The sequence below is a fragment of the Zalophus californianus genome, chromosome 17 (assembly GCF_009762305.2).
Source record: "Zalophus californianus isolate mZalCal1 chromosome 17, mZalCal1.pri.v2, whole genome shotgun sequence".
NCBI classification, from domain to species: Eukaryota; Metazoa; Chordata; class Mammalia; order Carnivora; family Otariidae; genus Zalophus; species Zalophus californianus.
Genome location: NC_045611.1, coordinates 23,383,302 through 23,402,289, shown reverse-complemented (window position 1 = coordinate 23,402,289; position 18,988 = coordinate 23,383,302). Strand labels below are relative to the sequence as shown.

Here is an 18,988-nt window from a genome sequence, read left to right as displayed (position 1 = left end):
GAAGAACACTGGGGCATAGATGAGAGAGAAATGGTGGGTGAGATGCGAAGCAAGCCACACCATGGCATGGCTTTAGCTGAAATAGAAAGTGGGACCAAGGGTATGAGGTGCAAAAGGACTCTACTTTTTCACAGCTAAAGAAGTGCACCCAACTCCCGTCAACTTCAAAACTCAAGTTTCAAAGAGGTATTTGGAAGATGAACAAACCCTTCCTTAGCTTACCTTTCTTAGTCTTATAATGCCATCCTGGGCCTGGGCATCAGAAGTGATTTCAAAGAGCGCTGTTCCATCTCCATCGATGATGTCATAGGATGACTGTGCATTTTCACCAATATCCTGGTCATTGGCTTTCACCCTCCCTATGGCAGTGCCAAGAACCACATCTTCTGGTACTGAGAAGTGATACAGACCTTAGAAAAGGAAAGAAACACTGAGCATTGCACAAATTCCACTCATTTACTAACCCATTTAGCAAATACTTATTGGGTACTTTCTTTGATCTGAGCACCCACAGACATTAAGAACACAGTGATGGAAGACAAAAGTATCCCTCTTTTGCTGCAAAATGGACAATCCTTTACATGAGTCAGAGGCAAAGAGATCCCAGAAGAAGAAGTGATCTCTCTCCGAGACTCTTCTGAGATATGAAACTTATTCAACCATATGTTTACCAAACATATATTTGGAGCAGAGTTATATCAGGATGTTTGTGAGTCTACATGAGTGTTCTTTCCAATTTGCCATAGAATCACACTGGCTGCGCGTGGGGATATTCATTGTTGCCCAACATAAAATATTAAGCTAATTTCAGCACAGAAAGATGCAATGTGTAACACACTGGAAGTCACTTTTGAAGTTACCTTTATATTTACAGACTTGTAGACCATTTTTGATAAAATCCAATTACTAAACTTCTGCTGTGCCCTGCAGCAAGCTGTTCAGACACATGAAACAGCCCTCCTGTTACTAAAGTCCTCACTGCTCTGAAGACCAGAAATTCTACTTCCAAAACTCTCTAGGCAAAATACAATTACAGTGTACGTTTATTCTCCCATGGAGCCAGTAAAACGTGTCTAATTAGTGGTATTAGTCCCATTGTTACTCAAATCGCTTCAGTTGGTGTATTGGTGTCACTCATTTCACTGGTGGAGGGAAGCAACCATAACCCCTAGCCATTACCACTTCGGGACACACCTGCCCTACATCTAACTGCCAACTCCCGAATTTCTTTGCCTGAGGCTTTTCTCTGGCCTTCAGATCCCATTTTACCCACTGCCTGTCAGGCCAGAACTACGAGAAAATTAATGCCCTCACAGAAGTGGCCCTCAAAGACTCACACAACTTAGGATATAAAATCCCAGGCTCCTCCCCTCTCTGGTAGGGTAACACCAAGCTATTTCCTCTCTTTTGTTTATTTATGGTGTTTCAGAGTTTCCCCAACGGATACAGCTCCAGTCCCCCACACTTGTAGCTGGCTTGACAATGTACTTACTTGCTCTCTGTTCTTCTCTCTCACATACCCTCACTCCCCTACTGGTGATTCCTGGGATCATCTCCAGGATAAACTATTTATAATCAAATTCTTGTCTTAGTGCCTGTTTCTGGGGAACCCAAACTCAAAGACAACCAGGAAGTTTTAGTCCCATTGCAAGTGGAAAAAGATAAATATTTGATGAGCTATAAACCAAAAGGAAAAATTAAATCTGAAGAACATTACCTAATTCTAGTCAGAACTCAATCACTGAGTCCCCTGGATAAACTAAGGCTTATTTTACCCGATCTAACAAGATTATTTCAGATGATGGGTAAGGTTTTCCTCCAGCACTAACACACTTTTATTTAATGATGAAATAAAAATGTCTCTTAGAATCATGAAATTATGGGACTGGGGAACAAAAATGTTTTTCAAATAGTTTTTCACATAGTTTCACCATAACGTAGGCACTGAAAATCCACATGTCGAACACGAGTCTCCCAAATCTCTCATAATTGGTATAATGATTCTATTTCCTTCAAACTTTATATACCAGGTAAGTTTTGAGATGATCCCTCTAGGTATGCTTATTAAGTAAATAAGCCAGCAAGGGGCTTCACCTTGTTGTTAGTCCTACATCAAGGAGCCTTGGGAAGCCAAGCAAATGGAACGCTTATCCATTCCTATTCTGCTCACTCATCATCTCTATCAGTGTGATCATAGTTTAGAGTTATTACCCCTAGGAAAGGGAACACTTTCAAAACTCACCTCCACTGCTGAATTGAAACAATCATTTTCTGAGAAAGAAGAGTTGCATATTACAGCCTTAACTATCATGGCCACTGAAAAGCAAATAAAAGAACCGGGAAAAAGACAGGAGAAATAGGACTCTCCAGTTTAATAATCCGGTTAAAAAGGGTGGCACTGTTATCTGATTTATGCATGGCCAGAAGTGAAAAATTCTAAAATTGCTAATGAAAATGCATCCTTTCTGTTCTTTCTACCTTGGAATTTCGTTCTGCAGATAAATTCTCAAAGATACCTCAAATGTGCCATTTTCAAGCCCCACGTGTCTCTCTCCCTCTCCCCCTCTCTCCTTACTGTTCTCTCTTCAAAAACAGGTTCTCCTATGGTATTCCCTATCTGAGCAAATAGCATCAGCAGGCATGTAATCTCTCGCGGCAGAAATGTGACTGAAAATGCAATGTACCCTTAGATTTTTCTTATCGTTAACTCTTAAGTTTTTGTCACACCTATACACTTTCTCCAGTTCCAGTGAGACCACCCTTGCTTGCTAGCTCTGCTTTCACTTTTTACATGAATGCTTATGCTTATGGTTGCCGTGTGGAGAACACACTGGAAGAAGGCCACCAGATGTCATTTTCTCTGATTTCCCTGGAATCCAATTTTATTACTTAACCTACAATGCAAAACCTTCTAATGGCTTCCCAGTGATCTTAGGAAAAAGATCCTGGTACTTAAAATAGTACTCCAAATCCAAGTATGGCTATCTCCTGCCTAACCTAACTCTCTAGACTCCAATGGGAGTAAGATTTTTTTTAATTCTCATCCAGGGCCATACACCCCTCTTTCATGGGGCTTTAGGACAGACTCTTCCTCCAGTTACAGTGTCCACCCCCCCCATTCCCCTGGTTCCGCTTTGTTCCAGCTAATTCCTATACATCGTTCATATCTCAACTCAAGAGTCTCCATGTCCGAAAGGCCTTACCAAGTCATCTATGTCAGATATATTGGATAAGTGCTCACAAGAAAGGGAACATGCACTGTGAGCGTATTAAAAAGCTGGAAAATAATGATTATCTCCCGGATTCATGGATGGTGGCTGCCTAGAATTTTGTTGAGATACTTCTGAGGCAGAGCACAGCTTTAGTAGGGATGAGGAGGGTCAGTGACCACTGATGGCTGAAGAAGGAGTTAGAGGAAGTCACAAGAGGGAGGAGCGCTTATTTTTGCAAGTGTATTGCATATCTGCTTTCCCCCATCAAGCACTACAGAGTTCAGTTTCTTTTATACAACAAAGTGGGACTATCGATAGAGCACTGTCCTAGGTGCATTTTAATCATTCTCTCAAGTTCTTAGTGGGAAGTACCACGAAACAGAGAACTAGGCACACATCTTGCAGTCAGACACCCTGGTTCTAATTCTTAGCTCCACTATTTACTATACATTGAATATTTGGAAATTTTCTCAACTTTTTTGAAATCTGTAAACTGGGGATACATTTAGTACCAAAATGACAGGATGACAGGAGATTTGATTGTTTCATATATATATATATATATATGCATACTTTGTGTATAATAAGCATTCAATGACCGCTATCAGTTTTTTGGATGTTGCTAAAATTTAGAACGTAAGTTCAAATGAAAGTAACATACTTGGAGATTTTCACCCAGTACAGGAAACTCACTTACTTTGGGCAAATTTTGGAGGATTGTCATTAACGTCAGTAAGGGTTACTGTAAGTGTTGTGGTCCCAGACAGGCCACCGGAGTGTCCACCCATATCTTTGGCTTGGATGACAACCAGGTATTCCTCCTTGGCTTCTCTGTCCATGTTGGGAAGAGCAGTTTTTATAATTGCTGAGGGGAGAGAAATGGGAGAATGACCTTCAGACAGACAGCTCATTCAAATTGAATGTAACGACGCTCTCACGCAAACATACCCATGTGCACACATCAAGTCCCCACTCAGATCTAATTTTCTGCTTTCTTTTGCCTTTTAACTGGTGTGCATCTATGATGCCAACACTGAGAAAGATTTTAGTCACAGGCATTAGTGGCTAACTTGCAAAAATACATTTTATAGTCTATAAAAAGAGAACTTGCAAAAATATACATTAGAAAGTAAAGTGAATGGCATACTCTTGCCTACCAAATTAAAGTATAAATCATAACATAGCCTCATCTACCCAGGAAAACCCTGGCAGTGAAAGAATCTTACAATTTATCACAGACTCCAATTCCCCTACAAGAGGAGTAAATACATACATAGCTTGCAGGCTCTGAGGTCAAAGATAAATTATTCTGAAGCTCACATATACATCAGAGAGATGAAAGAAATAAATGCATTATTAGGATCAACTCAGAGGAATAAAATACCAATCAGAATTAATATAGGCAAGTGTCTAAATCGTAAGGTACTATTCAACCACATTTATATTTTAATTATTACATTTTCTCTACACTTTAGCAAAAAATGAAAAGACAGAGAAGAGAGAAAGGAGGTAAAACATAAAATCATACAAAATAATATAATTTCATCAGGGCTAAAATGTTCATGTTTTTTCTTTTGATATATTTTCATGGTTTAATCCATCTGCTTCTTTATGTGTTTCACCAGCAATTTAATATTCTTCTTAAAGATTCAAAATTTGGGTAGATACTTCTGAAGTTATTTTAAAAATCTTTACTTAGCCCTCTCCCTACTCTCATATCTCTTTATAGATAAATATTTCTAACATTTGGATGGGTACATTTCCAAAGCCATTACAGGTACATGCATACAAATGTACATATATGCATATGAACATTTAACCACAAATGTGGCCGTGATATAGGCACTTTTCTGGGACTTTCTTTTATCACAGAAAGGGTATCTTTGAGATCTTTTTGTTGTTGTTGTTTTTAGCACATAGACATCTAACTCATTACTTCTTATAGCTGCATAATTCTTCATTTATGAATACACTATGAGTAACTTAAGCTTTCCCATATCAATGGGTGTTGCACTTATTTCACTTCTTCCCATTTTAAAGAACAATTAGATATCTTACAACGATTGCACTCTATTTTTTCTGTGCCCTACAGTGTTACTTAACTCTTCCTCACAAAACACACCTCCCACCACCATATTGCTAAAAGCTCAAAACAAAAATTACTGTGACTAGCCCAAAATACTGCTGTTGAATGGATGTGTGTTACACCTCTGGCCCAAGTTAAAGAAAACTGTCTGGATTAAAGATAGTTCTCTTTATTATCTTTAATAATAAAGAGTATTTATTCTTTATTATCATGCAGGAATATCACGTATGTCCAATTCAAATTGAGGATGCGCCACTCGGTCATTTCTGAAGTTGTAATCATGGTTTGTTTGTTTGGTTGGTTGGCTGGTTGGACTCTTAAGCTCTAATTAAATCATCTGTCTGTAAAAGGTTTGCAAGGAGTTGAAGTCCCAGAATTATTCATGTAGCAGGCAAGGTACAAGAGTGTCCAGGGAAATCTAATCCACCCAGACAGTGTGCAGGCTTTGGGAAGAGCTGCAAGTTCCAATGTACTTTATTACACCTTGACACCACTTTTAAATCTGAGATTCACATTCAGGGAGCACTAATTAGATAACCCTGCTTATTTGGAAACATTGATAGTAACATAATAATATCTTTCAATATAATGGCTTGTTTCAAGATTTGATCATATCAAAATACAACTCGATAGACCATACTTATAGGATTATAAACAAAAACAGAAGAGAAAAATAGAAATACAATAATCATGTAGACTTAGATTACTGTGTGGAAAAACAAATGTGAACAAAAAACAACAACAATAACAACAAAACCTCATCAATAACAACAAAAGCTCAGCAAAACCAACCTCATGAGATGCCAATCTGGCTACTCGCCATGGATATATATTCCATAACTCAGAATATCTTCATTATGGGCCCAATTTGAGTAGAAAGGATTAGAAAATTGTTTTACTCCCATAATAGTTACATGAATGCTTGTAAAGTTTAGGTACCATCACATTCTAAGGTCATTGTGAATTAAAGGCATACAATGGACTTTGGAATTTGGCACACCATGTCTAATAATCAGAGGAAACTAATATAATTCCCCAAGGAAGACAGAGTTTTTTGTTTTTTGTTTTTTTTCAAATGAGCAGATGGGTTGAAGTCTACACATGAGTCCTTTGAGGTTACTTCAGAGGAAGAATTTTTATAATTTCCTCAGACCCAGAGAAGTATGCTATGTATTATTCTCATCATTTTTAAAAATATGTTGTGAGAGTCTAAATAAAAAAAAAAAAAACAAACAAACCTATAATGTCTCTCAGACAACTTAGAATTAAAATAGTTCTGAATCTCAGTTATAGCATATTTAGGTTTAATGTCTATGAGTTATATCAAAATATGAGAGAAGCATTATGATGAGGGATTTGCTTAAATGGAACAAGAAGAGCTCCACAGGTTTCCATCTATTACAGAAATGTTTACGCTCTGCACCATCAAGGTATACAGTACTCATACTACCAAATATGCTTATCTATTGACAAGTTTGAGTCCCCTTATAAATGCTCCTTCATGCCGAAGTCAAGCAAGTTTGGTTTCTCATGTTAGTCTCACACTTGCTAGCTTTGTGACCATGAACAAATTATTAAATTCATCAGGACTCAATATCTTGCCCTATCAAATGGAAACAATAATCAGCCTCCCATTGTGGGTATGCTAAGCCTGTGTGAGAGAACTCATGCAAAGTTCTTGGCATACACTAGTTACCCAGTTATGCTATTTCCCTTCCCCTTCTCCTTTCCCAGCCAGAATTTATTTAATGCTTATCTGGATTATGGTTACAATGCTACACATTCTCCAACTGCCCCTCCAGATCCACTTTCCAGCATTTTCCACCTACTCTTGGTATGGAAGAGTAACCTTTATGGATTGCCTCAATGAACTAACCTTTCTTTCTTTCTTCCTTTCTCTTTCTTTCTTTTCTTTTTCTTTCTCTCTCTCTCTCTCTCCCTCCCTCCCTCTTTCTTTCTCTTTTTCTTCTCTCTCCCTCTCTCTCTCTCTTCCTTCCTTCCTTTCTTTTTAAGATTCATTCATTAGAGAAAGGGAGAGAGAGAGAGAGAGAGAGAGCACAAGTGGGAGTAGGGGCAGACGGACAGAATCCCATGCAGACTCCTCACTGAGTGGGGGGTCCAATGCAGGGCTGGATCTCATGACCCCAAGATCATGACCTGAGCCGAAATCAAGAGTTGGACGCTCAACTGACTGAGCCACCCAGGCATCCTGGACTCCCTTACTTTCTGACTCTGCATTAGAGTCAACCAACATACATTACCCTAGGAGATTGTGAGGATGTAGCAGGCTCAAGTTCCAGATTCCCCAAATACCCCAAACATATGTTTGGCCAGTCTATGGTTAGTATCTTCAGATATTCCTAGAGCAAAACTCTAGTGTCCAATAGCTACCCCAATCCCTTGTTCTCTCAGGCCTAGGGATGATGAAGGCACTTTTGCTGCTAGCCTTGGGGTTCTTGGTATCCCTGGATGGTCTCTCTTAACCTGGCCAAGCTTTTGTCAGTAGTTCCTTCACTAAACTCTCCTCAATCACCCCATTCCTGCCAAGACCCTAAAAAATATGGTTAGGACACTGGTTCATTATCCAAGGGTCAAACATGTTTCCAGCATATCATTCTTACACAGACATCTACAGTTCAAAAGTACTTCAGTGTAATAACATATTGCCCCTTGACAAGGCAGGGCAGGTATTGGCTTCCCCATTGGAAAAAAAGAGAATAATAGCTCTCCCATTAAATGAAGTTGCTCAAGAGGACCCAGCTGGAAAGCTGCACATGGAAGTCTTCACACTTTCTCTTTTCTTAGACAACACTAGGAGTGGCTTTTCTGATTTCTAAGGCAAGCAAGGAGTCTCTCCAAGTTTTCTTTAGGGTATTCAGCATACTTCATTGGCTTCGGTGCAAACTGTATAATGAACAGCTCTTGCTTTCTGAGCTGCCTCTAGTCAACCTCACAATTAGCAATGACTGATTAGAAAATTCAAGACAGAATTTCTGGAACATTTTTCCTGCTACCTTGTAACCATAAAAGCATGCTAGGAAAAACCCCAAGTGCCCTTGGCCCTCCAATTTTTCTCCTCATATTGGGGCATACGTACATATGTCACTAAAACCTTTTTTAAAATTCCTATTCAAAGGCAGATCATTTCACCTACATAGATGTTGCAGTATGATGAAAAACTCCTAAAATAGGAGCTTAAAATTGCCTTAAAAGTTGCCTCTACTTCTCCCCTGAATTATTTGCTTTGGCTCACATGTTCTCCCAAGCTTTAGGCTGTTTCTTTTATAAGATAAAAGAGAGAACTTCCTTATTTTAAAAAGTATTGTTTGGTATCAAATACCACCTCGCACAGAGCAGAAAATATAGTGTTATTTTTCCTCTCAGATTTGCGAAGTCAAAAATTTTGACCTATGTAAAAAGTTATGGAAATCCTCAGTTAAATGGCATTTTTATCCATTTTCAACTTTTATTTTAAAACGGCAGACAGGAGATCCCTATACCCTTTGGGCTAAAAACAAACCAACTTGAAACATCTTTGATGATGCTGATTTCAAATAGCTTCCCACTCCCCAAGACGAGAATTGTGTCCATCTTTTTTCACCAAAGTGGTGAAGCAAAATTAATGCTCATGTTTTCCCACATGCTTATAGTTACACATTTTCAATGCCCAGCTATGTTTTTAGAAGCTTAAATATTATGTTTAAACTTCCATTATATCAACTTGGCAACAAATTAAGAGTTTTCAATTTTATGGCAAGCAGTATGACAAAAATGCTTTCTTCTGGGGCAGTGAGTCTTTAATGTAGGCATTTGATAAATAGCCTCACAAAAAAGAAAATCAACTTAGCTAATTAAACATGGTAATATCAGGATTGACTTGGAGTTGATACAATTAAAAATATCACATCTTGTGTCTTTGACGTTTATAAAATTCCAATGCAGTAACGGTCCTAGTGTTTATACGTAGGCCCTTTACCTAGTTACCCTTGGATAAATCATGGAACATCCTTGGGACAAACTTTTTTCCTTGAAAATAGGAGCCTCTAAGATTCTGAGGAGAAGAAAAACAAAACAAAAACATAGTTGGTGTTCAGGAGGATGAGCCTGTCCTGCTGGATTCTCAATAGCATTAAGTGAAAAGTCAATTCAGAAGAGGGAATATAAACAATCACATTTTAGAAGAGTTTCCCTGGAACTTCATTTTGAAAATCTAATCTAATTAGAAATTTCGTGAGAATGAACGAGAACCTATTCTCCATGAATTTAATTCAGTGGGGATTTTGAACCTGGCACTGGAGAGTGGGGTGGGAATGTGTGAAATGGGAGGTGAACCTTGGTAGGATTACTAAGGAGGGAAAAGGGGAATCATCTTGCCCTGAAATTGGCATTCATTACCCTATTGTGAGTAGATTCTCTTGTATTTAAAAGACATGATTTTATTTTAACCTTATTCAATCAAATGAAGATTTCCCGGTTGCAGTAGTTAAAAAATTTTAAGTCGTAGGCTGGCCTTAAGTTCTCCCTAAGTGCTAAACAGCTGTTCCTTCTGTCTCATTATCCAGGGAGTACTTCTGATTAGAATCCAGTTTCAGTCATCTCAAAAATTTAAAACTTGTGTGTGTGTGTGTCTGTATGTGTGTTTACCATTGTCTTTGGTGTTATCATTTGAGAAGCATTTTGTATCTGTCATGAAGGCTTCTTTTTATAATTTCTGTGATATCACCAGATTGAGAGGCTTCACGAGAAAGGCAAGGAGATGCTGATTAACTCCTTTGTCATTCTGAAGGCTGATTACTGTAATTCACTCTTTGCGGGTCTCCCAGATTGTGCCGTTCAAAGATTGCAGTGGATACAAAATGCTGTGCTAGACTCCTCTTATGAATAAAACTTGTTGAACACATTATCCTGGTTATGAAACCACTAGCTTTGTTATTCCCCAAAACTCTTGCCAATTCAATGTGCAATTATCATTTTACTACCTATGAAAAAAAGGTCTCTCATTTATGAGATTAAGTGATACAAATTCACCAGGGATAAATTCCTTTTGGGCACCATATATTGTACCCACAATTTCTGCTAACCATGTGATTTGTGCTATATGCTGCCATGAATGAGGGGTAAAGGATATACAACCAGAGATGCATCAACACATGCCCACCTTATCCTTGATTAATAGAGTCAGTATAATAACTGCAATAATGTCAAACTTGCACAGATATATCACAAAGGAGAAAGTGAATCATTATAAAACTCTTTACCCTCCCTAAGGCTCAAAAATGTGCATTTCCCTTTCTTTGTGACTATAATCTATGAGTTAGCTAGAGAGGTGATGATAGATAGATGGATGATAGATAGGTGGATAGAAATACAAACAGAATGGTCTGGATTTGGAAAAACTAGATGTCTCATATATTCCTCATGCTTTTATAAAATATTACAATATAATTGTAAAGCTAATGAGTTAAATGTATCAGGAATCAAAAGCTTATTTATATACTTTAATTTGGTATTTTTAAAACTAAGAACTTATTCCAAGGAAATTATAAATATTCCTTCTCCAGATATCTCAAATTTTTAAAGTAAGATATTCACTTTTTTGTATGATATTTTTAAAATGTCAAGCAATTTAAATATGCAACAGTTGGGAAATATTAAATTAGTGGTGAAGGTTATAGAGATCAAAAGTATAGAAAGTTAAGCAGATGTTAAAAAATGTGTTATATAAATTCTGTAGCAACATAAAATGTTTATAACAATTCTTAAATTTTAAAAATAACATGAAATGACTCTTCTATATTATAATGTGCTTAAAATTTGTCAAAGAGTATAAACAAAGATAATGTGATGTGTTTTTGTGAAGGAATTGAGGTTGCCTCCTCTCCCAAATTTCTCAGCACAATGTTATGGAAAGCAGAAGAGTATATGTTTTAGAACATGAACTCTGAGAATATACAAATGAAAAATTATTTTGATCTGATACCACCAACCATGTGGTCTTGGGTAGATCACCAAAACTCCCTGAGGCTTACCAATATTATATATAAAATGTTATTAGTTGCCAAACAAGAGTTTAAAGTTGATATTATTGGGTGCCTGGGTGGCTCAGTCGTTAAGCGTCTGCCTTCGGCTCAGGTCATGATCCCAGGTTCCTGGGATCGAGTCCCACATCGGGCTCCCTGCTCCGCAGGAAGCCTGCTTCTCCCTCTCCCACTCCCCCTGCTTGTGTTCCTGCTCTCACTATCTCTCTCTGTCAAATAAATAAAATCTTTAAAAAATAAAAATAAAAAAATAAAAAAATAAAGTTGATATTATTATATGAAAAGTAAAAAGCCAAATGTCTTAATTTATACATATATAGATATAAATATAGATATAGATGCCCTCACGTAGATATATATAAATATATATTTTACATTTATTTTTATATATTCACATTTACACATATATATACTCAGACATATATGTTTAATTTTGTATTTACATTTTATAAATGTAGACATGTACATGAATATGTATGTAAATAAAATTGTTATTAATTTAGTGGTAATAATAATTAAAATAAACTTCTTATTTAAAAGATGATATTCAGCGATGCTACAAAGTATAAACATCCCACGTCACCTTCAAAATAGTAATTTCCCCATAGCGATTTCCAGATGACAGACAAAATTTATTGTTTGCATTTAAATCTCTACATGATTTGTATCCAAACTCATCTTTTATTACGACATTCTGCATAGCATATGCCCTTCATTCCCCAGACACTTACCTTTCTTCAGATTCTTCCACTGACTTTAGTGCCTTCACTACTCTGTGTGGATCATGCAGCCTAGACCACCCTTGCCCTTTACTGGACCTCTTAAAATTCCATCCATCCCTTCAGGCCCAGCTCTGATGTTTCAGAGGCTGAGAAGCCTTCCCAGGTAGAACTAATTACTCTCTTCCTTTTGATCTTCCACACCTTTGTTAGTCACCGTCTTATAGCATTTACTTTCATGTTTCTTCTCCATTTCATCACTTCCCCCATGATTTTAACCTGTTCTGATAGTAAATCATTGTAGACAGGAACCATGTCTCATTCATTCTCACATGCCAGAACCAAAATCACAGTTCCTGCACATAGTAAGTATGGACAAATGTAGGAGAGAACAAGGCAATACAAGGCGGAAGAGAGAAGGTAGATGGGAATGAAGAGGGAGAAAGAAAGACAAACAGAAAATAAAATGGTAGTTGGGGGCTTTTCTAGCTGCTTTCGGAGCTCAGCGCTGGACTATGGAATAATTGTCATGTCTCAGGGACCAGAGGCATTTAGGTAAAATTATAAGGTAGCAGAGGAAATAAAAGGCATCTGAATCATCAAGAAAGAAGTCAAACTTTCACTATTTGCAGACAACATGATACTCTATGTAAAAGCCCGAAAGACCCCACCAAAAATTGACAGAACTAATTCATGAATTCAGCGAAGGTTCAGTATATAAAATCAATGTACAATCTGTTACATTTCTACATACAATAATGAAGCAGCAGAAAAAGAAATCAAGGAATCGATCCTATTTGTAATTGCACCGAAACAAGGAAGATACCTAGGAATAAATCTAAATAAAGAGGTAAAAGATCTGTACTCTGAAAACTATAGAACACTTACAAAAGAAATTGGAGAGGACACAAAGAAGTAGAAAAGTGTTCCATTCTCATGGATTGGAAGAACAAATAGTATTAAAACGTGTATACTATCCAAAGCAATCTACACATTTAATGCAATCCCTATCAAAATACCACCAGCATTTTTCACAGAGCTAGAACAAACACTCCTAAAATTTGTATGGAACCACAAAAGATTCTGAATAGCCGAAGCAATTCTGAAAAAGAACAAAAATGGAGGCATCACAATCCCAGATTTCAAGCTTTATTACAAAGCTATATTCATCAAGACAGTAGCACAAAAACAGACACATAGATCAATGCGACAGAAGAGAGAACCCAGAAATGGACCCACAACTATACGGTCAACTAATCTTTGACAAAGCAGTGAAGAATATCCTATGGGAAAAAAAACAGTCTCTTCAACAAATGGCATTGGGAAAACTGGACAGCAACATGCAGAAGAATGAAACTGGACCACTTTCTTGCACCATACACAAAAATAAATTCAAAGTGGATGAAAGACCTAAATGTGAGACAGGAAATCATCAAAATCCTAGAGGAGAGCACAGGGAGAAATCTCCTTGACTTTGGCCATAGCAACTTCTTACTAGACACATCACTGGAGGCAAGGGGAAAAAAAGCAAAAATGAACTATTGGGGCTTCATCAAGGTAAAAAGGTTCTGCACAGTGAGGGAAACGATCAACAAAACTAAAAGGCAGCCTATGGAATGGGAGAAGATATTTGCAAATGACATATCTGATAAAGTGTTAGTATCCAAAATCTATAAAGAACTTATCAAACCCAACACCCAAAAACAAAATAATCCAGTTAAAAAATGGGGAGAAGACATGAATAGACACCTTTCCAAAGAAGACATTCAGATGGCTAACAGGCAAATGAAAAGATGCTCAACATCACTTATCATCAGAGAAATACAAATCAAAACCACAATGAGATATCACCTTACACCTGTCAGAATAGCAAAAACTAACATGCAAGAAACAAGTGTTGGCAAAGATGTGGAGAAAGGGGAGCCCTCTTGCACTGCTGGTGGGAATGCAAAATGGTTCAGCCACTCTGGAGAACATTATGGAGATTCCTCAAAAAGTTAAAAAAAGAACTACCCTATGATCCAGCAATTCCACAACTAGGTATTCACCCAAAGGATACAAAAATACAGATTCGAAGGGGCATATGCCCCTCTAAGTTTACAGCAGCATTATCAACAATAGCCAAACTATGGAGAGAGCCCAAATGTCCATCAACAATGAATGGATAAAGAAGATGTGGTGTGTGTATCTCTATCTCTATCTCTATCTCTATCTCTATCTCAAATGGAATATTACTCCACCATCAAAAGAATGGAATCTTGCCATTTTCAACAATGTGCACGGAGCTAGAGTGTGTTATGGTAAGTGAATTAAGTTAGTCAGAGAAAGACAAATACCATATGATCTCACTCATAAAGGAGAGAGGGAAACAAACCATAAGAGACTCTTAACAATAGAGAACAAACTGAGGGTTGATGGAGGGAGGTGCAGGGGGGACGGGCTAGATGGGTGATGGTTATTAAGGAGGGCACTGTTTGTGATGATCACTGTGTGTTGCATATAAGTGATGAACCACTGAATTCAACTCCAGAAACCAAGATTGCACTGTATGTTAACTAAAATTTAAATAAAACAATAAACTAAAAAATAAGGTAGCAGGATCACTTAGTGGGGAAGAGGGTGTCAAGATTCAAACTTAAGTCTTGCTGACTTCAAGGCTCCAGGGAGGATCAAGGGCTACTCCATACCATCTCAAGGGTCATGATCAGTTTGCCGAGAGGAAGGGCATAACACACGTCAATGAACGCCAGTGAGGAGAGTGTGTTCTTCAGATTAAACAATGTAGGGACTCTCACCCGTTTCTCTAGATATTTTACCCATTTCATAATTGACATTTGTATTTATTAAATGTCTCAGTATAAATTTGTGGTGCAGTGTTCTACTATTTCAGATATTCCCAGGATTACTCAGAAAAAGGGGTAATACTGATGAGCTATGTATCCTAATAACATTTCATGAATTGAGGGTGAATTCATGAAAAAAACATTGCTTTGATCGACATCCTTTACCAATGATGTTCTAGCCATACTTGTTATTTTTGAAATTGCACTATTATTTATTTCTCTTGGCATATATATCTGCAGATATATATAGAGAGATGGCATCTGATTTTTCCTAAAATAATTCATAGGAAAACTTAGTTGAAAATCTATTGTCACATGAATATTAGGGATTATGAATGTGGTTCAGCAATGAAAAAGGTTTTAGGCCAGGTCACACAGACTGTGGCTGAACGAAGACCCAAATCTGGGTCTGTAGAATCTTAGTTATGATGTGTTAATAAAATAATATACTCTCCTTTTGCCAAAAAATCTCTACGGAATACTAAGACATTTGTCTAACGATCTTCTCCTATGCTATTACAGCATCTTAACATGAATCTGTTTGACAGACATGACTTATTCACATAGACTTTATATATTAACCTCTACTTGACCTTCCCCATTTGTGTTTGAAAACTGTTACTAGAGAACAGCAAGCTTGAAAGCTTTAAATCAGAACACTGAGGACCATTCAAGTATCTCAATGTGTACAAATTGCTTCCTTATATGAGAATTTCCTGTCTTGTAAAGCAGTATATTCTTTGACTAAATAACTGTAACTTCTTAATTACCCTATGGTGTGGATCACAGCCACGTCTATCCCCATTTCTTTATGGAAGAACATAAAAATAGTTTTAAGTGAATTAACAATGATATCCCGTCTCTATATTTTTACACACACTGTGCAGAGTGACTTTAGTATAGGAACTGTCCCTTGCTGTCTCTCGATTCTTCTATTAAATAATTCTGCACAGGCCACCATTTATAGCATCAACCCATGGCTAGCCAATAAATGATGCTACTCAATTCCAAGTTATACTGAAATACTTGTAATTATTCCTATTCAGAATTAAGGTGAAATTTCTTTTCCCCTAAATGAAAACACTTCCAGGGACTCCTCAATCAGGTGGAATTATTTTCTGTGAAGAGCATGATGGCATCATTCTTTCCTTAAGCCATAATTCCAATAACTAATTATACGTATAGTAAGTATGGGTGGTTTAAAAAAGCAAAGTGAAAGTCGCTAAAAAATTGGATGCTTTCTCCTGGCAATTGAGAACTTAAGTAAGCAGATGAGAATGGCAGGGTTCTGGAGTGGATAAAGCACAGGATGCACAGTTGCCTACTATGAAATGGAGCCAGGATGGACATATGAGTCTAAATAAAGTTAAGTAACTCTTCAACCCAGAACCTCAGTCTCTTCGTCTATGAAACAGAGATGGAAACACCTAACAGACATTATAGGTAATAACTTCTAACATTGTCAAAGAGTGTAACAGATACTCAAAACAAAATTTAATTGAAGTGCTATGATATGATCCTCAGATGCTAAAATAGCCCTGATTCCACTCATGCTCCATTGGAACTTTCTGGCCCCAGACCTCAGTCAGACACAGCATGTCATATGGATCAAGGCCTGACAATAGAGGCTGGAAGAACAGGGCATTCTTAGAGCTTAGGACTTGGTATCAGACAATGGGTTTGATTCTGGCCCCGTCACTTCGAAGTATGGTAAGTAACCTGAGCAATTTCTTAACATCTTTGAGCTCCTGTTTTCCCTTTTGTTACACAGAGATAGTGCTTACCCCATGGTTTTGCTGTTGTTTTACTTCCTTAAGATTATTATTAAGGAAGATAAGGCATGTAAAATACTTAGCCAATAATAAAATAGTAATTAGCTGATCACTATTACTACTACCCCTACTATAACTACCAGTAATACCATGATGATTGTGATCATCACTCATATCCTACTGAGCCTTCTTTGTGCTGGACCCTACACAGGTATTTAGTCTGTGCGCAGATAAGGTGCTTAGCGCAGTGACTGACAAAGAGTACACAGTCACCTGCATTGCTGTTACGGTAATTATCATCCCCTCATCTTTACATTTCATGACCATCCGGGTAGATAACTATTATAGTTCCCACTAAAACATGAAGAAACATGAACTTTTGTGGTCTTGGTTAAATTATATTCTGTGAGTTTCAACATGGTTGAAACAGTATTAGATCTAATGCTCCTCTCAGCACTTCCCATTATACCAACCTGTCTTTCCTACACTTTGGAGGTTCTAGTGGATCACTAATTGCTAACTTCAGAGTAATCTGCTTGGTAAATCGGCCTGTTGGCTTCAAATGATGGTCATTGCTATTCCTCTTTTCATAATCACTAACTCAGAGATGCTAAATCAACTCAGCGACCTCCCTCAGGGAATTTCCAGTGACCCATTAACCCTGATTTGAAGGATCTGTACAATACAGACAGTAAGACACTGGCCTTTGCTAATAAAATTTCCCAATTAACGAAATCCTCAAACTCAACTTTTTAGAGAAATTTCTCATTATAAACCAGGCCTTTGCCCCATGAGGTCATTGCATACTCAACAACAAATGATCACTGCATGATTTCTAGGTGTGACTACCCATCAAATCACAACCCAAGACTTCAGAAACATGGGGCAACAATTTGCTTCCATTGCTTTAACTCAGGGCAGAGGGGCACAACATCAACAAATGGGCTTTCACCAAGAAGGGAGGGTCTTCCTTTATTTACAGTGCTGCCACAATGGGTATGAAAGATGCTGAGAACTTGCCTCAATTCCCTTTAAAGTAAGAATCAGGAACCAGATTGGGCTTAAAAGAAATATTCTAGGGTTTCCTACCACTGTCCAGCTTCTGCTACATTTTTCTTGCCAGCCAAAGACTGATAAAAACACTGAGATGTATAGAAGTGAAAAGTGTTCAAATACCTAGAGGAGTTACATATTAGAATCATTGAAAATTCTGACAACTGGATTTGTTTAAAACATTCGAGGGGCACAGATCTCACAACTAACCCTGGATAATCTTCCCACCCTTCCTTTTGTGCCTTTCAACCCCATACTCTCCTTGACCTCTTTGTTGCATTCCAAGTTCTGCTTTGGAAATCCTCCTACATTCTTTGGGGATGCAGGCTCTTTCTTCCCAGCAGAGTGACTTCTCTCTTTGCCTTCACATTCTCTCTCAAAATAGAATTCTCCTCCTCCTCCCCTCATGCATCTTCATGAACAATGCTGCTACGTGATTCCCTCTTAATCAGATCAGTGTCTGTGCAAGAAACACCATCAGCTCCCTTCCATTGGCATAATACTCACCTCACCTTTTCACTCTTATTACCATGGGCTTTACTTTATTATTTTTATTTAAATTTCTTTCCCCACCCAAAATTATTTGTACTCAGTCAATGCTTTTCAGCTCCCATTCATAGACCTAAGAAAGCAGGTGGCACCAAATGCCCTGGGCTCTATTCTGCACAGGATAAGGAGAAGTGGCAAAATAACAGACAAGGAATAAATCTGTCATTACACAAATGTTTCTCCAGGACCTACTACATATCAAACACTGTTTCAGGTATTAGGGATACAGTGGAGAAGACAGATAAGCAGGCTAACTTCACAATTCTTGTGTTCTAAGTGTAAAACCTAGGGAACATACTGCCATGTGCAGAGCGACACAAAACAGGACAATCAGGCTCACAACTCATTGGCTCTCTGGGCCTTACTCTTTTAATTTGTAAAGCTGGGACAGTGAAACTTACCTTACAGGGGAAAAAAAACGAGACAGACATATGTCACCTGCAGGAACTATAATCAGTGCTTCTCATACACATAGGCCATATTTGAACAATGATTAGCCAGAACATTTGTGAATATTGAAATCCAGGTATGATTATGCCCTGCAAGCAGAGGGGAATGGATCTCTATGTCCCTTCAGGACAGAGATAATTAGACTTGTATTAACAGGAGGCTGTCTGACCTCCCTAGGAGGCAAGCCAGAGGCAAAACCAGTCAGAATGGAAAGTGAGGTAGATGTTCTAGTTAATAGAGTTACCATACAGAGGGTTAGTAAGAGC

At 37.8% G+C, this 18,988-nt stretch overlaps 1 protein-coding gene across 10 annotated transcripts in view; it reads right to left on the bottom strand.

Moving 5' to 3' along the window:
• CDH8 (cadherin 8) overlaps nt 1-18,988 on the bottom strand; it is a 351,388-nt gene that overhangs the window by 155,595 nt on the left and 176,805 nt on the right. For all 10 annotated transcript variants that reach the window (XM_035725208.1, XM_035725212.1, XM_035725213.1 and 7 more), the window contains 2 exons: nt 3,910-4,077; nt 223-410 (listed from right to left, as the gene is read on the bottom strand). In XM_035725208.1, the coding sequence (XP_035581101.1) occupies nt 223-410; nt 3,910-4,077 (356 nt within the window). The remainder of the gene's footprint in view (nt 1-222; nt 411-3,909; nt 4,078-18,988) is intronic.